General features: G+C 47.4%; 1 protein-coding gene across 1 annotated transcript; it reads left to right on the top strand.

The window, feature by feature from the left end:
* Positions 1-3,898: 3,898 nt before the first annotated feature.
* Nyx (nyctalopin) lies at positions 3,899-27,400 on the top strand. Its single transcript, XM_052738518.1, has 3 exons — positions 3,899-4,684; positions 5,010-5,086; positions 25,591-27,400. Exons 2-3 carry the CDS (start codon positions 5,065-5,067, stop codon positions 26,997-26,999), a joined length of 1,431 nt encoding a protein of 476 aa, XP_052594478.1. The 5' UTR covers positions 3,899-4,684; positions 5,010-5,064; the 3' UTR covers positions 27,000-27,400.

Below are 27,400 nucleotides of genomic sequence, written 5' to 3'. Positions count from 1 at the left end.
AAGGGAAAATTAGGGGTTAAAATGTTAGCATCTGAGATACTGAGCAGGATGAATAAGAGGGCTTATAGTTGGGTAGGAGATAACCAAGCTAGACTGATGAGAGGAAGGACAGGGTTCTGATCCAGTGACCTCAGGCTGCCCTGCCCCCTCCAAAGCCCTCCAGTGACACACTGGAAACACTACTGTCCTTTCACATATTCTTGCTTCTAATGAATAGGTTTAATGCTAGCAAAGGTGGCTTCTAATAAGAAGCTTCTACCTGGGAGACCACCCCAGACCACTGCATAGACAAGGAGCTAAATATGAGGTAACTAAGAAAGACTGCAGCTGTATCTTGGTACCTGATAGAGTTAATGCTCTGCCATGCTAAAGCTACAAGTTGATCATGCCCCTGACAGGTTCATGCTTAGCTAGCTTTCTTATACAGACTAGAACCATTTGCCCAGGGAATGGTGCTGCCCATAGTGGGCTGGGTCCTCCCACATCAGCACCACTCTCTGGGCAAGTGGTTCTGGGCTGTACAAGAAAGTTAGCTAAACATGAGCCTGTGAGCAAGCCAGCAAACATCAGTCCTCCATGGTTTCTGCTTCCAATCCCTGCTTGAGGCAATGCCCTGACATCTCTCAATGATGAACGGTGCTTTGGAAGTGTAAGTAAATCCTTTCCTCCCTTAAGTTGCTTTTGGTCATGGCATTTGTCACAGCAACAGAATGAAACTAGAACGCTGGCCAAATGACTAAGATGATAAGATTTCTTTTACTGTTTATTATTTTATAAAACTCAGGGACAAGTATAAGAACCTGATACAGTCACTATGGCCGAGATACACCTGCCAGATTTGTCTTCTGACTCCAAAAAAGAGTGTGCAACATTCCAGCCCCACCTAGTCTCCCAGTAGCCACGCTTTCTCTCGTCCTGGGTCCATCAAGGACTCATTGATGCATTCTGGCCAGCAGAATGTGAACTCTGCCTCTTGAACCAAACGCTCTATTCAATTGGATAACGGACCAGGACATAACAGAATTCCTGTAACAACAACTAGTAGACAGTCGAGGTCAAAACTGGAGTCAGCGATGGGTAGAGAGGGGCTTCAGCTACCCCCAACTAGGTGGGTAGTACATAAATAGCCTAGGACTGACTCCCTGGTTGGGCCAGGGCAGCAGGCATGGAGCATGTGGGCCCTTCCTTGGTTCAGCTCATACTAGCCCAGAGAATTAATCAGCCTCAGGAGGGATTTCCTTAGTCTTTCTCCAGTTTCCGCCATTGCCCTATAGAAACTCTAGACAAGAGGAACTCAACAGATTACCCCTGTCCTGTAAGCCTCGCCCGATTCTCAGGAGTTTCTCTCACTTTCCTTAATTTTTCCCTTTTCCTCAGTTTCTCATTCTTCCGTAATAATTCAGAACAAAGCCTGCCTCTGCTTTGCAGGTCCTCACAAGAGTCTGTGTCGTTAGTATTCTTTGGCACGTGACAACGAACTTGGGGCTACTGTCCCAGGTCAATCTCTGATGACCATAAGTGGTTGGCATCTGAGGTCCATGGGTGATGCATAACTGTACTGTGAAAGATCCCATCACACTGCAAAGGCCTGCAAAGGAGGAGGCTTATATTTTCCTTCAGTTGGGGTCAATTCTAAACCAATGGGCAGAGATACCGCAGAAACACTAGCCACTCTCCTCCGACGAGGAAGCTTCCGTTAGAAGACTTGCAAAGGCGAAAACGGGTCTGAACCACCTCTCCTTCACATTTTCACTCACCACACTCTTCCTCCTTCCTGCCGCCAAGTGTACCATGACCTAAAGCCAGAAAGGAATACAAAGGGCCTTCTGCATTTTTAAAAATGAAGACAAAGTGTTGTGTGACTTCCCTGTGTGTGTGTGTGAACATATGTCTGTTCACTACAGATAGTGTTAATGCCACTAAACAAGAGTAAAGACCATCCCCAAATTCTTGTAGTCTAATTAAGCAAGCTTTATTTTCTTTCAGACAGGGCTGTCTCCCTAGAGCAGGGTTTAGACACAGCTATGAACACAGGAGACAGTGGGTTTATATAGCTTAAAAAACCCTGCATGACCAGGAGGTTTCCAAGGGCTGGGGTTTGTTTGGTTACATGTGGAAGTCAGGGTATAGAGTATGGAACATGTCAAATTCCAGAAAATGGGTCAAGACACGGTTAAACTTAAGTTTTATGGGAAACAGGAATGAACTTATTTTGACCTCGGAAGAAGATGGCTTCTAATCTTAAGATGGAGTTAGGCTGCTCCATCATTGGTGACAGACAAGGGCTACTTGTTCCTCACCGTCGCCTTCCCTGTCCACTGGGGAGGAGCAGTTTCCCAGGTGGACAGGTATTCCTCGGGGAGACCTGTGCTGCACGTGTTGGGCCACAGGTTCAATGGTGGAAGGCAAACAGGACTTGAGAAGCTGCCAGCCGGAGCTGCGGGTGTGACCAGCCCCACTTTTACAGCCACATTTCAGCCTCTGGCTGCCTGGAGCGGGGAGGGAGAGGGCATGGAGACCTCACTGGGATGTTTGAAGGGAAGGTACAGTGATATCAGTGGGCATCAGGGTTTGGTGGCTTCCTCCAGAGGGGTTCCAGGCTTTGTGCTGCAGAATACAAGCTATAGCAGAGCTACATGGATAGTAGAAGCAGGGCCGGTTTATCCGACAAGGGACACTTGGGAGCCGGCGAGATGCCTCAGCAGTTCAGGTCAAGAGCACTTGCTGCTCTTCCAGAGGACTGGAGGTGGGTCTTTGGCACCCATGCCAGGCGTCTCCCAACCACCTGTAACCCAGCTCCAGGGGAACAGATGCCTCTGGCCTCCTCAGGCAGCTGCACTCACATGCACATACATACCCATATGCAGACACATCCACCTACACAGAACTAAAAATGATACAAAAAAGAAATCTTTTTTTTAAAAAAGAAAAAGACACTTTCGAGGGAGGAAGCTAGAGCAGGAGGAAGTTTAGAAGTACAAATGGCAAACCCTGTACAAGGATGAGGCTTTTACGTTACATGTGGGCTTTGGAGCTTATTCGTACAGCATGGACTTTCTTGCCTGAGCGCTGTTGCATGTGGTTCCACACACAACTTAATGGATCACCTGTCTTGTTAGCATCTTCAGACACTTTGCCTGCTCCTCTGGCTCCAGGCATTTCCAGCAGGGCTCTTGGCTGTGTGTGTGTGTGGGGGTGGGGTGGGGGGGTGATGGTGGTGGTGGTGGAGGGGAGCAGGGTGGTTCCAGGGTTGGAGACTTTGTTTACCAGTGTGTTTTTCTGTAATGCTAATTTTGCAACACTTGTGTTAGGCCTTGGACCTCACTGGCAGCTCTACTCCCCTGCTCCACGAAGGTATGTCTAACACTGGTGGTTACAAAGACTATGTCAACCTCTCCAACTTAACCTAGGGACTTCATCTGCCATGGGGAAGATGCTCCCTTCACTTACATTACTTCCATCTACCCCATTCCCATTAGTTCCTTCATATCAGAGGTTAGACCAATTCAGTCATATTTTGGCTTTGGCTTTCAAGGTCCAAGTGTAAGAAAACAATAATTTCCCAGGGGACAGTGGCCTAGGATGGCTGAATTCACACCCAGAGCCCTCATTATGGGAAGAGAACGTCAAGTTTCTTCTCAGCAGAGCCAGAATTGAGCATGTTTTCATGGATACCTGGGACTGATGTCTCACAAGGGAGCCTTGGAGGAGCTGCTGGGACCAGGAGCATGTAGGACAACTGTGGCTGAGGGCCAGAGAAACATGCTCCTGCCGTCTCTATGCGAATCAGTCTCCAAAAACCTTACAGGCAGAGGAATCTCCCACACTCTCTTGTTAAAATGCCGGGATCAGAGGATCTGGGGTGGGGGGCGGGGCGACTGAGTGTCTGGATTCCTAACCAGCTCCCAGGCGCTTCTGCAGCTGTGCCCTCTGCCGCATCCACACACTAAACTGAGCAGCAAGAGCTTACATCCCGGCCTGGCGCGTTTGTAAAACCTCAGCTGGATTCTGAACATGACACTGGACTTAATGGCCTTAGGCCAAGCATGGCTGTTAGCCTCAACACCAAAGCCTCTTGCCTGCTTGGAAGGGCCTCTGCCACCTTCTGTTTGGGGATCAGCCACCTCTCCGAACAGATGAAAACAGCAGTCGGCAATTTGGGCAAGTTGTTTAACTGTTAGGTTAAACTGCTGGGTCTCTGCTCCAGCCCTCTAAGTTACATAATGTGACCCTGTTGAAAAGACTGATAATACCATTTGGGAGCAGGAAGCCAATTTCTGACTGCTTATTGTTGGTGGGTGGGGCAAGGGCTGGGGTCAGGGAACTCGGCAGAATGTGGCAAGGGTTTAAGGAACAAAAGGGGCCTGGCAGATGGAGAGGGCAGGAAGGCTTGGGTGACCAAGGCTTGGGGATAAAACTGATTGGTGTGTCAGCAAAATCTGTCATTGGCTTTGGCGATTCAAAAGGCAGACACGTTTTCTCATCTCTGCTAATCCTCATCTGATACAGAGGATTTTCCAGCCACTATATCTCCAGAAAGAAAGGGGGAAAAAAAAGGCAATCAAACCTGCTCGCACAGCCTTGCTCTTCGCTGGTGTGCCCCCAGCTCCAGCCTTTATTTCTTATTGCAACATTTCTTGGGCGATGGAGGGGCTGGGGACGCTGTGGGCAGCCCCCCAGGATGGTAAGTAGCATTTCGGATGGGCCATTAAGGATTCTCCGCAGAGGCTTTCCACCATCTATTTTCTTGCTGGATCCCGAGTTGCTGTCCGGCCTTCGCTTGATGAAGAGTTTCCAAATGGATGGATGCGGTGAAATTGGGGCGAGCTTCTGACAGGCTTTTCTCACGGGTTCCTCTTAGCCTAACACTGGAAGCTTGTGGGGAGGAATGAGCGCAAAGAAGGGAAAATGGCTGGGCATAGCCAAGGAAGCTTGAGGAGCGGGCAGGGTTCCCAAGCGACCCCTCTTGGGTTACCTATGACCTGGTGACCTGCTCTTACTCCCCTTAGGTAGGGATCCTACAGCTGAACGGTGCTAAGCCGCCAGGTGCAAGAAGGCCGAGGGATGCTGATCCTGCTTCTTCATGGTGAGTCCTGCTGCCAGTGGCGCCGGGATGGGAAGGTAGGCAAGAGTCACTGGGCTTCTGCCTGCAGAGTAGGGGCTCCAGTGGCTTCAGTCCCAGCTGGAGCTGGGTGCTCTGTCTGATCGCATTTCCCTGCTGTGTGACTGTGGGGCAGGGCTAGAAAATGGGAAAACAGTGTGTGGTGGGTTGTTTTCTCCCTTGATTTGTTTATAAACAAAACTCCTGAGTCAAATGTGAAATAGGGTTCTCTCTAAAAAATAATATTCTTATATATTTTGTGTTTTGGATGTGAATTTATTAGTGTTATAACCCCCAAACCAGTTATTTTCTAGACACACTATTTTTTTTTTTCAAGACAGGGTTTCTCTGTGTAGCTTTGCGCCTGTCCTGGAACTCACTTGGTAGCCCAGGCTGGCCTCGAACTCACAGAGATCCGCCTGGCTCTGCCTCCCGAGTGCTGGGATTAAAGGCGTGCGCCACCACCGCCCGGCCTAGACACACTATTTTAAACTCAAGGTGGGTGTTGTGGTTCAAGCCTTTAGTCTCAGCACTAAAGGCAGGGGGATCTCTGTGAGTTTGAGGCCAGCCTGGGCTACACACTGAGTTCTAGGGCTACATAGTGAGTCTAAGTCTTTAAAAAATGTTCCATATTTTAAACTCACTTAGTGAAAAACAAAAATCTCTTGGGAAAAAAAATCGTCCTAAAGGGGCGGGGGAATGGAACTGTATCATTATAGATGTTTAAATATTTTAATTTTTTCAAACTGTGTGTGTGTGTGTGTGTGTGTGTGTGTGTGTGTGTGTGTGTGTGTGTGTGTGTATAACAGGGTCTCATATATGTAGGTTAGCCTTAAACTTCTTTTTTGTTTGTTTGAGTTTTTTCAAGACAGGGTTTCTCTGTGTAGCTTTGGAGACCAGGCTGGCCTCGAACTCACAGAGATCCACCTGCCTCTGCCTCCCGAGTGCTGGGATTAAAGGCGTGCACCACCATTGTCAGGCCAGACCTTAAACTTCTTATGTGGGCAAGGCTTGTCTTGCCTTAGCCTCCCAAGTGCTGGAATTACAAGTCTGTGCCACCATGTCGCCCCTCCCCCAGTCAGTATATCAAGAAGGGGCTGAGCCTATAGCTCCATGGTGGAATAAGTGCTTAGCATGAACAGGGTACTAGGAATCATCTCCATCACTGCAAAACAAACAAACAAACAAACAAACAACCCCCCCCAAAACTAAACACCTCTGTCCTAAAAACCTAGAAATGCTTGCCACAAAATACTTTCCCCAGTGGCTCAAATCTCAATTAGCCCAAGGATAAAAACAAACAAACAAACAAACAAACAAACAAACAAACCAACCAACCAACCAACCAATCTCCTTTTCAGTTCTTCAGTAAATTATTCTACACCAAGAATCTGTTTTTCTGACCCTTGTGGGGAAATTAATTACTTGAAGTTATGGTGATCTATGTAATGATCTTTGTATATGACACGTTACAGAAGGTTTTACCAGATGATTCTAGTAACAGAATTCTCTTATTTTGTGTTCTAGTTTTCTTTTTTTTTTTTCTGGAGACAAGGTTTCTCTGTGTAGCTTTGTGCCTTTCCTGGAACTCACTCTGTAGCCCAGGCTGGCCTCGAACTCACAGAGATCCGCCTGGCTCTGCCTCCCGAGTGCTGGGATTAAAGGCGTGCGCCACCAATGCCCGGCTGTGTTCTAGTTTTCTTTATATCACTGCGAGAAAACACTCCAACCAAAAGTAACTAAGAGGAAGAAAGGATTTATTCAATTCACAGTTCTAGGTTGTTGTGCCCATGTCTCGAGACCCCCAAGCAAGACCACCACAGAGCCAATATCCAATGCAAAACACACAGGGGTTTATTGATAACAAGCAAGCCCGGGCTTGGTCCGTGTCACAGTGGGTAGAGGAGAACGGCCCTGAGCTCTCAGGGTGAGGGATTTTTAAAGGGAAAAACCGCAAGCAGGGTGGTACAAGCCTTTGCGTCATATGATTGGGTGAGGGTGTGTAACCTTTGAATTTACTGGTTGGGGGTTACAGTTATCATTTTGGGGCAGACCTGGACAAGTTCCAGGCTTTGTCCTTTAGCTGCCATGGAGGCTGGCTGACCTAACACGTACTGACTGTGGGGGCTGACTCAGTGGCCCAGGCTCTGTCCTTGAGCTGCCGTGGAGGCTGGCTGGCCTCGCACATTCACATTGACCCATGCACCTAGCTCTAAGTTGGTGGGGGGTCCCAGTCAGTAAACATCTGGCTGAACCTTGAGCAGTCAGAGTATGTGCAGAAAGGGAGCTACTGCAAGGACTATGTCTTTTGTTCATGGTCCTCCCAGAGACTGCTGCTCAAGTCTCAGGAAACTGAAATTGAGGCCTGATCTCTGAGAGAAGACTGAGCAGCCTGTTATGGCGTCTGCTTGGTCCTTTCAAGGTCATAGTATACAGGAAGGAAAGGCAAGGCAAACTCAAGGCAAGAACTTGAAGGAAGGCTGCTTTCTATTGCACACAGCATTACCTCTCACTTAGGAACTCACTTCATAGTCTATGAAGTACAGTTGCGGGCTGGCTGGTTGGCTTATACTTAGCTAGATTTCTTCTATAGCCTGGGGCCGCCTGCCTAGGGATGGAGCTGCCTGCAGTAGGCTGTGCCGTCCTACAGTCAATTAACAATCAGACAACCCCTCACAGACATGTCAATAGGCTAATCTGATCTAGGGATTTCCTCAATTGAGGATCCCTTCTCAGGTGACTCTAGGTTATGTCACGTTGACAGTGAAAGCTAACCAGAGCATTCTCTATTCCATCTTTTTAAAAAAGCGGGACAGGCTCTGCTCCATCAAACAATAGACAACGCACCTTTAGTGTGTCCAAGGGATGCTATAAGGGGTGCAACCACCTGGCCTTTGTTTTTAAGAAACCTACATTCCTTAATGGAGAATCAAGCAATGAAATAAAAATTAAAAATCATCAACGGGGCATAGGGCACATCATGATGGCTAGGATATGACTTCCTACTTGAGGAGCCTCCGAAGGACAGAGGTTGACATTTATATCATCACTAATAGCCAGCATCTTGCCATTCCTCCTCCTTAGAAAGGAGAAGTTGGACTGAGTCATGGGGACAGAATGTTTGCATCCAAGAGCCAGTATTATTGTCAACCAGTACCCGAAGCTCCACCGTCACTCACAGAACCCAGACAGCATTCAGAACCCTGAAAGACATCCAGACTGCTGTGACAGTTTGGCAAGCTCAGCGGTGACATCATTTACTAACAATAGACACACTTAAAATTAATGACCAGCTCCACATCCCCTCGCGCTTTCATTTAAAACACTCCAGCAGCACGGAGACTATTTCTCTGATGACGAGTCACAAGCAATGAGAACAACATGTTCCCAAGAAGCGGGCAGGGATAGCGATCTGCCTCGTTGGCTGCAGGGAGAAAAAGGCTGATCGAGCTTCCCCAAACTAGGACTTGAGAGACTCAGAAGTGGCTCAGAGCAGGGGAAATGGGAGGCAGGACCAAATGAAGCAGAAACAGTCTTCCTGGAGACGTGCTTCTCCTCACAGGTGGACAAGGACAGACACTCCCACATCCCCCTCCAGTGTTACCAATCCCTATCTCCCCATTGTTCACAGCATCATAACTGAATTCCAGACTCGCTTCCTAGGGTCCTTCACACCCTGCTTGCTCTATACTGAGTCTTCAGGGTCATCAGGGTTTGTGTTTGTCCACTCCTCTCTCTTATAATCTAAGAGGTGGTAGGTAGCTAATAATTGTTTGTTGATTCAATGCATGAAGCAGCCCGGAGTAGACTCTCTTCCTCAGTTGGATGCACTCGTTCATACTAGAAGGATAAGGAGTGCATTTTAGAAGAAGTCCATAGGAAAGTAAAGTCACAAGATGCTATTTTTAGACCCACAACAACAGCCAAAACGTGAAAGACTGACAAACGTCAAGCCTTGATGGGAATATAACATGACTGGTGTGCTCATGTATCTCTAGCAGGAATAGCAATCGGTGCAGCCATTTTGGAGAACCACTAGTCAGTTTCATGGAAAGGTAAACACATTTATATGGCTCAAGCAATCCCACTCCTAGATAAGTGAGAAATGAAAATACATGTCTATAAACACACACCCACACCCACACCCCCACACACCCCCACACACCGTGCTGTGTCAGCTTTTGTTACAATACATTAAGACTGCAAACAATACAAATGCCAACTGTTAGTTACTTTTTATTTCTGTTGTGGCTCATATGGCTCACATGTCCATCATGGCAAGGATAGAATGGAAGAATAGAACAGTTAACATCATGGCAGCCAGGAAGAAGAAAAAGGGAATACAGGAAGGGGGTGGGGCAAGATACACCCAAGGATTCATCCACCAGGCCTAGTTCCTCCAGCTAGGCCTCACTTTCTCAACTTAAACTCAAAATAACTCCAGTGGCTGGGACCAAGCACTCGATACCTGCATCTATCAGGAGCCATCTCGTATTCAGACCATAGCACAGATCAACAGGTAAAGGAATAAGTTAGTCAAGGTACCCCCATTATTTATCACAGTCTAGCCAACTCAGAACTATAAAGTAACGGTCAGTTGACGTGTCACAACATGGAAGAACCCCATAAACACACTGGTGAGGGAAAGAACCATTTACAATCATTTCTATGAAATCTTACAAAGGCAAAGCTCATCTAAAATTCAGAAAGCCGCTCTGTGTTGTCTGCAGAGAGGACACGTGCCAAAGGGACTTGAAGAGCTTTCTGGAAATTCAACTAGAAATGCTTTCCATCTTGGTTGATACGGTAGTTGTAAACATTAGTTATACTTACCGAGCTGCACTTTAAAATTGTACTGCACCTGCTTTCACATGGTTCTGAAGCGGGGACTTCATGCTTGCTAGTTCCACCAACTGAGGCACAGCCAGTGATGGAGTAACCAAAATGGGGACATTTTCTTGAAGACAATCTTAATTGTACCTCAAGCAACTGAATTTAAAAGAAGAAAGCAGGAGTGCAGGGAGAGAATAACTGTACTCCAAGGAGAATTCTCTCATTGTACAGTCAGATACTGTGGCATGTTGAGCAATATAGGTAGGAGATTCACTGATGCTACTGTATGGACCACTGGTTCTTGATTTTGAATGACAAGCAGTATGTCCTTTGTATGAACATATTGTTTGTTTATATACTCCCTTATTGTTAGGGATTTAAGTTGCTTCCCACTAGGGCATGTTTCTGGTTGTTATATCAAAATGTCCAAGGCTAGGTAAGTACTTTATAAAGAAAAGAGGTGAATTCAAGTTCACGTTTTGGAGGTCAAAGAACATGGCACCAGTATGCATTCATCCTTGGTGAGGGTCTCATAGTAGATGATTACAAAGAAATTATATGGTGAGACAGGAAGCAAGAAAGATTCTGGGGGAGGTGCCAGGCTTACTAATAACAATCTGCTCTCACGAGACTTCCTGAGAGAATAAGAAATGCATTCATCCCTTCTAAGAGCAGCACCCTCAATTACTTACACTAATGTGGTGGTTTGAAAGAAAATGGCCCCCAAAGGGAGTGGCACTGTTAGAAGGTGTGGCCTTGTTGGAGTAGGTGTGGTCTTGATGGAGGAAGTGTGTCACTGTGGGGGGGGGCTTTGAGGTCTTTTTCTCAAGTGTGACAGTCAACTTCCTGTTGTCTCTGAGTCAAGATGTAGGCCTCTCAGCTCCAGCACCACGTCTGCCTGCAGCCACCATGCTGCCCTTCATGATGACAATGGACTGAACCTCTGAAACTAAGCGAGTCACTCCAATGAAATGCTTCCTTCAGAAGAGCTGCCATGGTCATGGTGTCTCTTCACAGCAATAGAAACCCTAACTAGGACAACTAAGTTCCAGTTCTTGAAGGGCCTACCTACCACCTGAGCTGGGCATGGGGATACAAGCATATAAACCCAGCCCTCGGGAGATGGAGTCAAGAGCACCAGGATCAGGAGTTTAAGGTCATCTTTGGCTACAATAGTGAAGTCAAGGTCAGCTTGGGCTACATGAGGCTTTGTCTCAAAAATAACTAAAAAGAAAAAAAGGGGGGAGGGACTGGAGAGATGGCTCAGTGGTTAAGAGCACTGGATGCTTTTGCAGAGAGCCTGGGTTTGATTCCCAGCACCCACATGGTGGCTCACAACTGTCCTGTAACTCCAGTCCCAGGAGACCTGACGCCCTCTTCTGGCTTCCACAGGCACCAGTCAAACTCGGCACATAGACATACATACAGGCAAAACACCCATATACATATAACAAAATAATAAAGAAAGAAAAAGTCCCGAACACACCATCCCCACGTGGTTTTGTTCCCATTTCTTTCTTCCCGATTTCTTTCCTTACAAGTCTTTTGGTACCTAGTCAGTTTCATATGTTTGAAGTGTATTTGCTGGATTACATGGTTCTCCAACTTGGTTTTTGTAAAAGATTTGTTGATTTATTTCAACTGCTGAGCCCATCTTGTCAGCTCCTTTTCCTTCTTATCACAGAAGGTACCTGCATGGCGTAAGAAGCAAGTTCTGGGGTCATCTGAGGCCAGAGGCCGTGGCATGGTACCCCCTGGTGCCTCTCTGTTTCCCCAAGTTAGTTGTGTTTTGAAAACCTAGCCCTGGGCTTGGCTGGAGGAGCAACTGGGGAAGCATTTGCCAGGAGTGGGAAGGGAATGATTTCTAGAGCCAAAGTGGCTAAATACATTCTGCTGAAACCAGAAACCAGACCACATTTTCCCATACTATTTTAGTTTTGTGAGGCGCAAGTCTTTTTCAAACAATGAGAATAAAAAAATATTCCAAGCTCAGCCTGCGGTTGGAAACTCCATGAGTAACCATTCCCCTAGCAAACCTCAGGGGAGAAAAACACATATTTGCAGAGCCTAGTGCCTCCAGAGAGAAGCTCCCCAGCTGGTCCACATTAAGACAGCATTCTGTGGGGCGCCTGGGCCTGGCCAGCGATGCCTCCCTGCAGCTTGGAGCTGGCCCATCCATCTCACAGGTCACAAACCCAGATCTCATTTCTGGTGTTTGCCCAGATTTAGGGACACCTTATAACTTTTTATTTTTTTATTTTATTTTTTTTTATAAATTGATGTCAAATTCACACAAAATGTACCACCCTTTTAAACCATGACATTTAGCACAATCACAACATTGTGCAACTGTCACTTTTATCTAGTCCCTACATGCTTTGCGCTGTCCAGAAGTTTTGAAATTTTGTGCTATTATCAAGCAGTTACTCAGAGTTTGCCCCCCCTTCTCAGCCCCTGGCACAGATCTGCTTTCTGTCTTCATGAATTTGCCTGTTCCGGACGTTTCCTGTAAGTGGAAGTAATATGATATGTAGCCTTGCGTGGTTAGCTCAATTCACCCAGCATAATTTGTTCTGCAGTTGTGGGATTGTACCAGGGCCTCACACATGCTCTGTAATCCTCTGTCATTGACCTATATCCCAGACCTTGTTTTACCTTTTTTCTTTTTTGTGTTTTGAGACAGGGTCTCTCTACATAGTCCTGGTTGTCCTGGAACTCACTATGTAGACCAGGCTGGCCTCGAACTCACAGAGATCCACCTGCCTCTGCCTCCTGAGTGCTGGGATTAAAGGCGTGCGCCGCCATGCCAGTTGCTTTTTTTTTTTTTTTTTTTTGAAACAGGCAGGTCTCACTATCTTGTCCAGGCTGGCCTTGAACTTGTGATCCTTCTGCCTGAGTAGCTGGGATTACGAAGGCCAGCTTTCATGTTTTTGAGATTTAGCCTTCATCTACATCTTGGCATGTGCCCATCACTTTTATTTTTCAGGTGGGATAGTCCAGTGTGCATGTGCAGTATACCACATTTGCTCTTCCATTTGTCGGTTCATGGCCATTAGCTGTTTTTTCTTTTAGCTAGTGTTCATAGTGCTGCCACGAACGTTGTGCAGAACTGCTTTCAATTCCTTTGGTTATATACCCATGAGAGACCTAGCTGGCCACTATTCCACCATACACCTTATCTCTTTCTCTCTTTAGAGATAAGGTCTTACGATGTAGGTCAAATTGGCTTTGAAATCTTGATCCTCCTGCTTCAGCCTCCTGAGTGCTGGGATTACAGGCGTGTGCCCCAACACCTAGTTTACCACAATATTCTGCACAACACTCATGGATCCCATTTTTATGAGGTCCGCAAAGACTCTTGTTTTAGCTTCACATTGGAATTACATGTGGAGCTGTATTTGCTTGTGTGTGTGTGTGTGTGTGTGTGTGTGTGTGCGCGCGCCAATTTGACCTACATCGTAAGACCTTATCTCTGTCCTTGCTTTTTGAGACAGGGTCTCACAGTGGCCTGGAACTTGTCAAGTAAAACAGTCTGGCTGACTACTGAGTCCTATGGGTCACCTCCCCAGTTCTGGGATTACAGGGGTGCACCACTCTGCTCTTCTTTATGTGGTTTGTAGGGATGGAGCTCAGGTCCGTTACAGCACTTTATAGACTGCTGTCACCCCAACCCCACCTGTGGAACCTTAAAAATACCAAGGCTCTGGCAAGGCACAATGGTGCCTGCCTATAATCCCAGCACTTGGCAGGTGGAGATGAGAGGGCCACAAATTCAGGGCTAGCCTGGCCTACACTGTGAGTTCCAGGCCGACGTGAATTACATGACAAGACCTTGTCTCAAACACAAACCCCAAACAACAACACAACAAGGGCTGTGGATGTAGCATCTAAAAGGCAGAGTGCTTTCCTAGCATGCACAAGGTCTTGGGTTCCATGTCCAGCATCGACAACTAAACAGATAAACAAAACCACAGAAAAGCCCACCAGTGCTGGGCTCCATCCTTGTTATAACTGGCTCAGGCATTTTGAGTTCAACAAAAACTCCCCGTGGGGTCCTAATGCGCAGCCCTGGCTGGACCATCCTACATCCTTTGCAGTCTCTCCATAGTAACAGCTTCAGTCTTCTCATACCTGGCGTGCCAGTCAGCTTTCCATTGCTGTGGCAAAAACACCTGAGCTAAATAACTACTGAGGAGGAGAGGATTTGTTGCATGCCTTCAGAGGTTTCAGTCTGTGACTGTACTGCTTTGGGGCTGTGGTGAAGCAGAGTATGATGGTGGGGACACATGGCGGAGCCAAGCTACTCATTCACTTCATGGTAGCCAGGAAGAGGTGTGTGTGTGCCGAAGACCTAGTGTCCCTTCACAACAGCGCACGCCCTGCCGCCTGACTGCCTTCCACTAGGCCCTGTCTCGGAAAGGTTTCGTCAGCTCCCAATAGCGCTGCAGGCGGGGGACCAAGCTTTCAGCACACGAGCTTTTAGGGGATAGTTAATCTCAACAGAGCACCTGGTGTTTGGCTTCCTATTCTGGGACATATTTCCACGTGGTTTTGAGGGATTTGTCCCTTGATGAGCTTTAATCCTGTGACAAGTGGCTTGTGGAGTCCACTTCTGGCTTGGCCCAGTGTTTTCACAGCTGTCCCAAGCAGCACAGTGCACCTGTTCCTCAGAGCTGTCCACACAATACAATTCGGGAGCTGAGTGACGGGATAATCTGCCTGAGGTTTAAAAAGAAGGAGCCGCATAGGGGCTCACAGAGACTGAAGCGGCCATCACGGGGCTGCGCGGATCTCCACTAGGTCCTCCGAATATACGAGTATACGTTATGGTTGTTGGCTTTGTGTTTCGGGGGGGGGACCCCTGACAGTGCGAGTGGGGATGGCTCGGATTCTTTTGCCTGTTTTTAGGACCCTTTTCCTCCTACTGGGTTATCCTGCCCACCCTTGATGAGAAGGTTTGTGCCTGGTCTTGTTGTATCTTATTATGCTGTGTTTAGTTGGTGTCCCTTGGTGGCCTGCTCTTTTCTGGGGAGAGACATGGGGGGGCAGTAGATCTGGGGGAGAGGGGAGGTGGGCGGGTACTGGGAGGAGGAGAGGGAGGGGAAGTTGTGGTGGGGATGTATTGTATGAGAGAAGAATACGTAAAGATTAAAGAAAAGAAGCCAGGCAGTGGTGGTGCACACCTTCAATTCCAGCACTCAGGAGGCAGAGGCAGGAGGATCTCTGAGTTCAAGGCCAGTCTGGTCTACAGAGTGAGTTCCAGGACAGCCAGGGCTATACAGAGAAACTCTGACTTGAAAAACCAAAACCCAAACCAAACAAAAACAAACAAACAAACAAAAAAAGCAAAAAAAAGGGAGCAGAATAAGAAAGTGGGGGTGAGAGTCAGCACCCGAAGACCCAAAGTGTATGAGAGAACTAGTGCAGACGGACATGTCCTCAGGGGAAGACTTGAGAAGGACTTGGGAAAGCCTCACCTCTGACTAGGCCAGGCCCAAAGCGAGCTTTGCTTGTCTTCCCCTCCCTACTCCTCAGACCAAAGAGGAAAGCACTGAGACCTTTTCTGATTTCCAGATGGATCCATCCCCAAAATACTGCTGTGTGAGGAGACGTTGCTTAGCAACTGACAAATGAGTTGACTTTCTGTTCTCCCAGACTGGAATCTTTATTTTAAGTGGGCAAATGGGCTTTTCTGGCCAAGGATTTCCCATGGAACTCAGCTCAGGACTGCCAAGGAGATTTGTTTCTGGTATTGTCACCGCTGATTCTGAGAGACACCGTCTGCAGACGGAAAAGCCAGCATTGCCCTGACCCTTCTCAATTCACTCTCACAGACTTCCTGGCAAGGGATAGGGAGGAATTTCCTTTGAGTTCTGAATTCAGGTTCTTTTCTTGAGCAAGATGAAGTGTTCACAGCTCCTCAGGGGCAAAGAGGAGGGAGCCCACACTACAAAAATGAAGGGGGCTGGTGTGGTGATATATTGTATACCCTAATAAACTTGCCTGAGGGTCAGAGAAGTTGTGTGCTGCCATTGCCTGGCTGTTTCTTTCTCTTGAACTCACAGAGATCCAGACGGATCTCTGCCTCTCGAGTGACAGGATTAAGGGTGTGTGCCACCACTGTCTGGCCTCTATGTCTAATCTACTGGCTGGCTCTGTGCTCTGATCCCCAGGCAAGTTTATTGGGGTACACAAGAGATCACCACAGGCTGGTTGTGTTAGCTTTCCATTTCTGGACCAAATACCCAAGAGAGACAGCTTAGAAGGAGGGTTTATCTGCACTCAGCATCTCAGAGGTGTCCATCCATGGTCACTTGGCTCTGCTGCTTTAGGCCCGAGTCATGGTGAGTGGCAGGGGACAGAAGACTGCTCAACTACATTTGCTAATCAAAGGGAGAGAAAGGCCAGGGCTGGGATCCTAATAGTCCCGTCAAGGACACCCTCCCTCTAAAGACTACTCCAGTTAGCTCTATTTCTTAACAGCTTCTCCTAATATTTCCAGCATTTGTGGACCCAGCTTTAGCACATGGGCCTTTGGAAAGATATTTCAAAGTTAAACTATAACACTTGTGTTAGGCTGTTGCTTAAGAATTTTACCAGGACTGACAAGATGGCTCAGTGAGTAAAGGCGTTTGCCACACACAAGTCTGATGACCTGCGTTCGATCCTTAGAACCCCCATGGTACAATGAGAGAAATGATTCCCATAAGTTGTCCTCTGACCTCCATATGCATGCTGTGGCACACATGTGTATATACACACACACACACACACACACACACAAACAGAAAAAAAATCTGGCTGCAAACTATAGGAACTACTCCAGGCTGCAGAGGCTAATTGAGAGCTTATTTGGTGACATTAGGTATTCATTCCTAGCATTCTTGAATGGAAGCTTCACTGACAAGAGAAATGCCTGTATCAGGAAGCAGGTAACTCCAGCAGAGACCCCACAGCCTCTGCCATTTAATGGGTCCACCTGCACATGGAAAACATGTTAGGTACTGGGTGCCAGCAACTCCACCATGCAGATCTTTTTTTTTTTTCTTTTTCCTCACCACTGTGAAATATCTGAAAGCCAGGTGGCTCTCCTGCCATTCTGGCCAGAAGATAGTTTCTGCCTGAGGCCTTCTGTTTCCAAATCTTGCTGGCTGTCTGCTTGACAAAACTAGGTCACTTACTCTGGGCCCTAACTGCTAGACAAAGTTAGGAAGGAGAGTTTCTGGCTTCTAGGTGAACGCAGAAAGAGAACTTAAAAGGCGCTGTCTCCTCTGCTGTCAAATGTCTACTATAATCAGTGACCATTTGGTTGTAAGGAACGGAACCTACTTATCCATGCAGATGGCTTCAGTGGATTTCTAACTGGAACAGGGAAATGACACAGAAAGTCCTAGCAGGGCCTTGTGGGAACTCAGATCTGTTGCTCTCTCCGCACGTGAGTGGACTGAATGTCTGGGTTGCATTCCTAAATCACCACTGAAACCAAATCCCCAGTGGGCTAGAACGAGGTGGGAGGCAGGGCCTTTGGGGACATGATAGGTTAGGAAGGAGGAGCTCTCAAAACTGCGATCTGTGCTTTGAGACAGGGTCTCACTGTGTATCCATGGCTGGCCTGGAGTTCACGGAGGATTTGCTTGCTTCTGCCTCCCTAGTGCTCGGATTAAAAGTGGGCACACCACGCCTGGCCCTGGACTGGTGTGCTTATAAGGGAGATGCTGGAGAGTGCCCCCACCCCTTCTGTCGTGAAGACAGAGAAAGAAGCTGCCAGCCTCCACCAGCCACCGAATCTGCTTTGATCTGGACCTTCCCGGCCTGCAGAACCCCAAGAAACGGTTGTTTACAAGCCAGTTCCCCCAGTTTAGCACTTTGTTATGGCACTCTGAGTAGAGGGACTATACACTGGCTTCCTCACACTGCCCTTGGCTTCTGCTTCTCCCTAGCTTTGAGTCACATGCTGCTTTCTGTTCGGTTTTGTTTATCAAGACAGGATATCATATAGCCCAAGCTGACCTCAAACTTGCTATGTAGCCAATGATGATCTTGAACTCCAGATTTCTCCTGCCTTCATCCACCAAGTACTGGGATTCCAGGCCTGTGTCAGCACAGCCAGATCACATGTGGCTTCGATACAAACCCCAGCCCCAGTACCAGACAGGCTTGCACTCCCAAGAGCTTGCTGGAGAAGGAATGAATCCAATTAGCTGCGCTTACATCAAAGTGTAATGGCACAAACGGCTGTGCCTGGGAGGAGGCAGCAGAGACCCATGGGACTTTGAGTGGGGCCTGTTTTCTTAGAAACAGTGCTTGGTAACAACTGCTATAGAACCATGGGCAATGAGTGCCAGAAGGCTCCTCAAAGGTCAAAACGTGCAGTTCTTTCATATCATTGTTAGACACAGGAGCTCAGATTAGGTGTGTGGGCTGGGAGACAGTAAGCCTCAGAGGAAAGGTAAACAAAAATTAGTACCATTTACCCTCCGCCGTGTACCCCCACCCCCATTTCACTTTCTTCTTTTGAGACCAGAATAAAGCACTTAGGTGCAAGGCTGTAAGAGTCAATGAAATAATGTTATGAATCTATGAACAAACACTTATTAAACTTGATTATTACAGCTAAGCATTAAGGCATACACTTGTAATTTCAGTGCTTGGGAGGCTGAAGCAAGGGGATTGTGAATTCAAGGCCAGCCTGGACTACAAGTGAAACACTGCTTCAAATTTTAAAAAGCTGGTTATTATGAGAGAAAAAGAAACCCATAAAAATGGAGTGGCATTATACATGTTTGTGTCACCAATATGACATATGTTGCCACGGTTCCCAAACTATTTCCTATATTCACGGTTTATGGGATTCTGTTCATTGTGCATGGTGTGAGGTAGGGTTGAGATTCTTTGGATTTTCTGGGGATTATAATATGCAGGTCCAATTTGTCCTGGTCTACCTTGAACTAATCTTGCTACCATAAATTTGTGGAGTCTAGGTTGAGTTGTTAAATGTCACCAGGGAGCTTGGAGACCCTTTCAGAAGTCCTAGTCTGAATTTTGTTAATAAAAGAATTTGGCCAGGCATGGTGGTGCACGCCTTTAATCCCAGCACTGGGGAGGCAGAGGCAAGTGGATCTCCATAAGTTCGAGGCCAGCCTGATCTATAGCGCGAGTTCCAGGACAGCCAGTGCTACACAGAGAAACCCTGTCTCAACAAAATTGAGAATAAACTGAAGAAATCTTGAGGCCTATTTTATTTAGATTTTTGAGAAAAAAAAGTAGGCAAGGTGCAAATGAGCCCTAATGAGCATGCTTAGAATGGACACAGAAGAAAAGGGAAAGTTACACTTTTCAGAAAGGCAGGCAGACTAATCCTAACCCTGTGAACTACTGGCCTTATAGGGTGGGAGTTCTGGGAAGGAAAAGTATACTATCTCATTAAGGGATAATTATTCCTCCTATCCTTTTAGTGTGGTTTAAGGTGAACCTGTCTTTTTGAGAAAGGGTCCCTTGGCTAGGTGATTGACCACCTCAACTGGATTAACTCTTTTAAGTTTTGGCAGCTTGGAATGCTAGGTCTCTACCCAGGCCAGAGAAATAGCTCTTTCAAATTGGCCTCTCCACAGATCAAGGCTACGGTAACAGTTTTACTTTGATTCATGTAGAGTGGAGGATCTTTATCAAAGTAATTCGTGTTTCTTTTCATCTTTTATGTTACTTTGTCATATTTTTCACTCGTGTATGTTATAAACTCCATAATACATTGCTATTTTTGTTTTAAACAATCACTTGGCTGTTAAACAATTAAGGTGAGAAAAGAGAGGTTTTGTATATTTAGAGACACATCCGCCATTTCCATTGTTCATTGCCTTCCTGTTGCTTTTTGTCTAGCTTCATCTTCCTTCAGAGAAGGCCCACAGAGAGCTTATATATTAGGATTACCAAGGAAAGGCTTACCATAAATATGCTAAAAGAATTGACGGGGAAAGATGGGTATAATGAGTGAAAGCATAGGGAACATGACTTTCAAAAGACACAGAAACTAAAAACAAGGGCTGGAGAGATGGGTGCGTCAGTAAAGATCTTGATACGTTATCATGAGGACCTGAGTTCAATTCCTAGCACACACATAAAAAACAGGAGCTGCAAGATTACAGCGTGGAAGCCCGGTGCTGAGGAGGCTGAGACAGGAGGCTCTCTGGGGCTTGCTGACCAGCCAGTCAAACTAATGGGAGAGCTCCAGGTTCAGCAAGAAACTGTTTCAGTATGGCGGTGACTGAGGGAGACACTTCATGTTGACCTCTGTCCTCTATGAACACACATGCACACCTGAAATATATTACTTGTATGGATATGCCACATTTGTTCATCCATTCATCTGTTGATGTACTTGTTTGTATCTCTTGGATGGTATGAAGAGTCGGCTGTGACTGTTCTCTTCAAGTGTTTGTTACAACACCTGTTTACAACTCCTTTCATTATATACTTAGGCTTGGAACTGATAGCCAACCAGCAGTCACTCTGGTATATCTCGGAATATCCCTCCCCACACATATGAGTCTCATTTTTATAAAGTAGGTCTGCTTAAGTCCTTGGTTTCTTACTTTGAATGCTTATTAGAATCAGCCCCTTGGAGCTTTACAAAGACCAATGCCTGGTCCCACCCCTAAAGATCTTGATGCAATTAGCTTGGGTTTGTGAGTATTAAAAGCTCTCATGTAATTCCTATGTGAAGCCCTGGTTAGCACACCCACATAGACCTTTCTTTGCAGTCTCCTTGTAGCATTAATTATGGGCACACTGTCGCTATGAACAGAAATTGTCATCTGATGGAAGATACTCTGCTATGATTGCAAACAGAACTCACCACAATATGTTATTATTATTGTATTTTAAATAGTTTTCTTGGTGCCCGCTTTTCTGGCTTACTAAGCACATACCTAGTCTTCATACCTGGTAAGCCAATACTGGAGTTTTGTTGTCTGTTTTGAGAACTGACTTGATTCAACTTAAATTTTGCCTACTAATCCAGTAAATTAGTTAACTATTTCTAATGGTTATCAAAGTTTCAGAGTCCAAAGATTGGTCTCTAATGGTGATATACTGACTGTTTTGGAGAAATTTAAACTACAGTCTGTTTTTTTGAAATAGCCTATACATCCACATGGTAAGTATTCTTTTTTTCATCATGGTAAAAAATGCCTGGCTCAGTGCTTCAAAGTAGGTACTGCTTTTCCAGAGGAGCCACACTGGTTCCCAGCAGCCTCATCAGGTGGCCCACCCCTGCCCGTAACTCCAGCTCTAGAGGACCAGATGGCCTCTTTTGTCCTCTTTGGGCACTACACTCACACACACAATGTGGCTCATGGTCTCAATTCACGTCACTTTGGTGTTTCTGGGTCTGTGGGGAAGCAGTACAGCATGGTGAATGGGTTTGGTGGAGCAGAGCTGCTTGCCTCCTGGCCATCACAAGTAAGGAGAGACAGAGTCCTGGGACAAGACACACCCCTCAAAGCCTTCACCAGTGCCCCACCTCCTCTCACCTCTTTTTCCCCTCGGTTTTTCAAGACAGAATTTCTCTGTGTAGTCTTGGCTGTCCTGGAACTCTGCAGGCCAGGTTGGCCTCCCTGCCTCTGCCTCTGCCTCTGCCTCTGCCTCTGCCTCTGCCTCTGCCTCTGCCTCCGGAGTGCTGGGATTAAAGGCGTGCGCCGCCACCACCCACTTCCACCTCTTAATAGTCCACTCAGCTATGAAGCCGCTCTCATGATCCAATCACCCCTCCAAAGCCCACCAACTGGCAACTGAGCCTTTCCTGTAGGACTTTGAGGCATAGTTTTTAGGTTCAAACCATAACAACGTGGTTCAAATTTTTAATCATAAAAAGAATATACAGCAGCTGGGCATGGTGGCATGGTGGTTCACGCATTTAATCCCAGCACTCGGGAGGTAGAGGCAGGTGGATCTCTGTGAGTTCGAGGGCAGCCTGGTCTACAGAGTGAGTTCTAGGACATCCAGGGCTAAACCCTGACCAACCAACCAACCAACCAAACAACCCCCCAAAGGACAATATACAATGGAAAGCTTCATTCCACATCTCTTGATCTCTTGAAAGCATTTTAAAAACATTAGCAACTGCCTTTTAGATCTCTTGCATCAGTTGTGATAATTATATATCAGTTGTGATCATCTATATTATACAGTATAGTTAATAATATAATCCTCTACAGCTGGAGCTTTTCGCAGTTGTGAGCCACCTTCTAATCCTATGAGCTGTCTACAAAGAGTTCTTCAAACAAATGCCATTCTTTGTCAAGAAGCTCACAAAGGCAGGCATCAATTCCATTTACTTCTGCACACATTTATTGAGCCACACTGTGTGCTCAGAACAATGCTGGCTGTTCAGCGGGAGAAACATGAGTCATAGGATTGAGAGTGTACTTTTCTTAATTAGAAAGGAGACAAGAACAGAATGAAGGGCTGTTGGTAGGGAAATGTGATACTTCAACTTGACCTAGTTGGAAGGGCTGATGAGAACAGGTTACTCCTCTGTTCTGCAGAGGACTGCACTTAAGGTTTTTGGTTCTGCCTCCCTAGCAGAATATACCAATCAACAGAGCTCTTATTCACAGCCAATCTGATGGTATAGGTTCCAGGAATCTTGCTGGTAGCTTGGTGTCCATTTCACAGTTTTTAGGAGAAGGGAAAGGTATATCAGGCTTCCTCAACAGCAGAATGTCGAAGTAGCCCGTTTGCAATTGAACACTCAAAGACACACCTGAAAGGGCTGAATCCCCTTCGGAGCAGCTGAGAAACCATGGAGTGCTCACAAGAGAGGAACTGCTGGAACTGAGTAAGCCTACAGAGGCAGCAGCGAGCATCTGGAACATAACTCCTGTGTTGTCCAGGCCTTCAGGTTCCCACAGGGGCTGAGAGAGGCGAGGTACTGTGTACAGGATGGGAGGGACATGGCAGGCCAGGGGTGTTTGCTGGACACTGGGCACATTTACATCTGGACACTCCATTTCCTTGTATAAATGGTGAAACTGAACACAGCCTGAGATCACTTGGTTGGAAATGGTCCATCTGTCATGCCGCCTTCCCCGCTTCTCTTCTTTTCTACAGGGTCTTACTATCCTTGGCTGGCCTTGAACTCACTATGTAGCTGAAGATGATCTAGAGCCTGAGATCCTCCTGCCCCCACCTCCTGGGTGCTGGGATTACAGGCACGTACCATACACTCAGTTTATGCAGGGCTACAGATAGAACCCAGGGCTTTGTGTGCTAGCCAATCAATCACTCACTCTGCCAACCGAGCTACATCCTCAGTCTCAATACAGTCTTATCTATTGGTCCTCAGACTAGGCTTGGGACCACAGCCTTGCACAAGGAAGCAGGCAATGATATCCTGTTTGCTGTTAGTGGCAACCATACTTGGAGAGGGCAGGTTTTGATGACTTTATTTGATCATCCATTTGAATTTTCAGAACGAAATTTATAAGCATTTTTCTTTCCCAGTATGAAGTAAACAAGTTTCTAGAGAGTAAAGGCTGGTCAATTCTTTAGCGATGTAGGCGTTCACTGATGGTGGATTTAATATGCTGTCCTTGAAATAATAGAGTCCATCTAGTGCTGGTGCTATGGCTCAGCAGGTTAGAGCATCTGCCACCAAGCTGGATAAGCTGAGTTGGGTCCCTGGGACCCACGTGACAGAAAGGAAAAAACTGACTCCTGTAAGTTGCCTTCTGACCTCTGCATGTACACACCCATACACAGGCACAAAATAAAGTAAGAGAAGATGGGGGGAAAAGGGAAATAGGAATCCTCATGGGGACAAGAAAATAAAAGGTTCTCATGCCCTTAATTCATAACCTGATAACCCCCAAGAGTCTCTTTTTCCTTATAGATAATGTATGGCATGTGCTTGTCCTTTATCACAAAATAACAAGAAACCCTTCAGGGTGACTCACCAGCCTCTGATCTTGGTGACTAACAAAACCCACTAGACTTCAAACCACTCCAACAACCCAGGAAAATGCCTGGTTTTTTCCCTCCTATGTCTGCACCTAACCTGGGTCTCCCACAATAAGTGATAATTTATGAAATTAAATTATTAAAATAAGCCCCTTTTCCTTCCAATTGAAACCTGTCTGTTGTTGGTTGCTTTTACTCTTTGCTCTTTTGGGGGGCCTGCCACCCAGCTCTCAAATAAATCACACGGAATCTTATTATTACTTATAAATGCCTGGCCTTAGCTTGGCTTATTTCTAGTCAGCTGTTCTTAACTTAAATTATCCCATCTACCTTTTGCCTCTGGGCTTTTCCCTTTCCTTACTCCTGTATACCTTACTTTCACTCTTACTCCGTGGCTGGCTGGGTGGTGGGGTGTTCTCCTCTCCTTGTTCTCTTCTCGCTCCTTGATCTTTCCCTCCCAGATTTCCCCTTCTACTTATCCTCTCTGCCTGCCAGCCCCACCTGTCCTTTCTCCTGCCTCGCTATTGACCATTCAGTTCTTTATGAGACCAATCAGGTGTTTTAGGCAGGCACAGTAACACAGCTTCACAGAGTTAAACAAATGCAACATAAAAGAATGTAGTACATCTTTGCATCATTAAACAAATGTTCCAGAGCATAAACAAATCAACACATTTTCAACCAATATTCCACAACACTTGTCTGAGAGTTCATTCTGTGTGTTTCAGTTTTTATTTCTGCCATCACTGGGATCTGAGATTATCCTTAAATTTAACTTTTCAGTTACTGTTAAAGAAAAAGAAAGGATATACAATAGGTTTTTCTTTCATTTCTACCTCCTCCCCTTGCTCTTTAGTTCTTCCTTTTCCATGAGGCTCAATGGACTCACTGGGGATGTTCGAAAATTGAATTCTTATGGTGAAAGGGGCCAATGACACCAGTAGAAATATAGCCACATTAAAAAGGTAGAAACACGGGGCTGGAGACATGGCTCAGCGGTTAAGAGCACTGGCTGCTCTTTCTAGAGGTCCTGAGTTCAATTCCCAGCAACCACATGGTGGCTCACAACCATCCATAGTGAGATCTGATTCTCTCTTCTGGCATGCAAGTATATATGCATAGCACTGATACATAAAATACAAATAAATTTTAAAAAAGGTAGAAACACTTGACATTAACTTTAATATTTAACCCAATGTATCATATAAAACACCATTTCAATATGTAATCCATACGTTAATCGTTGAGGTAGTATTTTACTTTTTTGACACCCTCTATATACTTGTATTACTCAATTTGGGTTCGACACATTTCGGATAGTTAGGGGCCCATGTGGCTACTGGCCACAGCACTGAGCAGCACAGGCCTTAGTGTAGGGTGTAGTGACACCCTCAGAGATTCCCCCACCTACACAACCAACAAACCTTCTAGTCACATTCTAAAAGCATACCGTGATGATACAGGTAAGGAAACTTAGAGGAAAGTGGGACGCAGGGACTATAGCAGAGAGTTTGCTTACTAAGCTAATAGGAAAGCAAAGGGGAGGAGGGCACTGGAGGTGGGAAAACCTGTGTCGGTAAGCAGATGGGAAGGGGCCATTTGATGATGCAGGACTTGGCGGAGGGTCTGCAACCTGCTACGGGGACGACCTCTGACTACTGTTCTTTGTCTTTTCTTCTTCTGGCTCCTCTCTTGTCCAGCGGTGGTCTTCGGCCTGCCTTGCACCCGGGCCACCGAGGCCTGTTTGCAGGCCTGCCCTGCGGCCTGCACCTGCAGCAGCGTGGAGCGCGGCTGCTCGGTGCGTTGCGACCGTGCGGGCCTCCTGCGGGTGCCCACTGAGTTTCCGTGCGAGGCCGCCTCCATCGACCTGGACCGGAACGGCCTGCGCATCCTGGGCGAGCGGGCCTTCGGCACGCTGCCGTCGTTGCGCCGCCTGTCGCTGCGCCACAACAACCTGTCCTTCATCACGCCTGGCGCCTTCAAGGGTCTACCGCGGTTGGCCGAGCTGCGCCTGGCGCACAACGGCGAGCTGCGCTATCTGCACGCGCGAACCTTCGCCGCGCTGGCTCGCCTGCGCCGCCTCGACCTGGCGGCCTGCCGCCTGTTCAGCGTGCCCGAGCGTCTGCTGGCCGAGCTGCCCGCCCTGCGCGAGTTCACGGCCTTCGACAATCTGTTCCGCCGCGTGCCCGGGGCGCTCCGAGGGCTGGCTAACCTGACGCACGCGCACCTGGAGCGCAGCCGCATCGAGGCTGTGGCCTCCAGCTCGCTGCGGGGCATGGCGCGCCTGCGCTCGCTCAGCCTGCAGGCCAACCGCGTGCGCGCAGTGCATGCCGGGGCCTTTAGCGACTGCGGTGCCCTGGAGCATCTGCTGCTCAATGACAACCTGCTGGCCGCGCTGCCTGCTGCCGCCTTCCTAGGCCTCCGCCGCCTGCGCACACTCAATCTGGGTGGCAACGAGCTGGGTCGTGTGGCTCGTGCCTGGTTCTCCGACCTGGCAGAGCTCGAGCTGCTTTACCTGGATCGCAACAGCATCACTTTTGTGGAGGAAGGCGCCTTCCAGAACTTATCAGGCCTCCTGGCCCTGCATCTCAACGGCAACCGCCTCACCATGCTCTCCTGGGCCGCTTTCCAGCCTGGCTTCTTCCTGGGCCGCCTCTTCCTCTTCCGCAACCCTTGGCATTGTGACTGCCATCTGGAGTGGCTGCGCGATTGGATGGAGGGCTCTGGGCGTGTGGCTGATGTGGCATGTGCCTCCCCAGGTTCCGTGGCCGGCCTGGACCTCAGCCAGGTGGTCTTTGAGCGCTCCTCTGATGGCTTGTGTGTGGACCCTGAGGAGCTGAACTTTACCACATCTAGTCCAGGGCCCAGGCCAGAGCCGGTGGCCACCACCGTGAGCAGGTTCAGCAGTCTCCTCTCCAAGCTGCTGGCCCCAAGGGTCCCCGTGGAGGAAGTAGCCAACACCACCTGGGAGCTGGTCAACATCTCGCTGTATGACAGCCTTCCCTCTCGTGGAGTGGTGGTCTTGGGTTGCAAGGCCACGTTTCTCTTTGTCTCTTGCCCCTTGCTCACCCTGGCACAGTATGGAGTGTTCAGCCTACAGAGGGACTGACTCTGTCACAGGGAAGTGACCCAAACCACTTCGGCCAAAAGGGGAAGGTTTGCTTGGCTGTGATTGGGAGTGTCTGTAGTTGAGTGGAGAGGAAATAGGATTAGGGTTGGTGATAAAAGTTCTTGTAGAGGTGGAAGAAACACTATCTCCAAAGATAGCCCTAGGCAGAGGAGCACTCTGGGAAATGCCACTGAAGTAGGTATAAATTTCTGCTCTTCTCACATGGGCATCCATTGAAAAAGAGAAGAATGAACAAGGGCTCTTGGGTGGGTAGGTGAGGAATGGAAGTTCCTGGGACTCCTGCCCTCCATCTCCAGGCAACAATGCCCACGGGGCCTACATTAAAGCGGGACTCGATTGGCTAAGTACTAAGAACCATCTTTTTTTTTTTTTTTTTTTTT

The sequence above is a fragment of the Peromyscus californicus genome, unplaced genomic scaffold, assembly GCF_007827085.1.
Source record: "Peromyscus californicus insignis strain IS unplaced genomic scaffold, ASM782708v3 Scaffold_10__1_contigs__length_136768540, whole genome shotgun sequence".
NCBI lineage: Eukaryota > Metazoa > Chordata > Mammalia > Rodentia > Cricetidae > Peromyscus > Peromyscus californicus.
Note: the sequence above shows the minus strand (reverse complement) of the source record. Positions and strands in the feature narration are given on the sequence as shown.

Coding starts and splice junctions, on each gene's coding strand:
- Nyx (XM_052738518.1), top strand. CDS start 5,065: ATGCTGATCCTGCTTCTTCATG. Junction 5,087..25,590: donor GCTGATCCTGCTTCTTCATG/GTGAGTCCTGCT, acceptor TCTCTTGTCCAG/CGGTGGTCTTCGGCCTGCCT.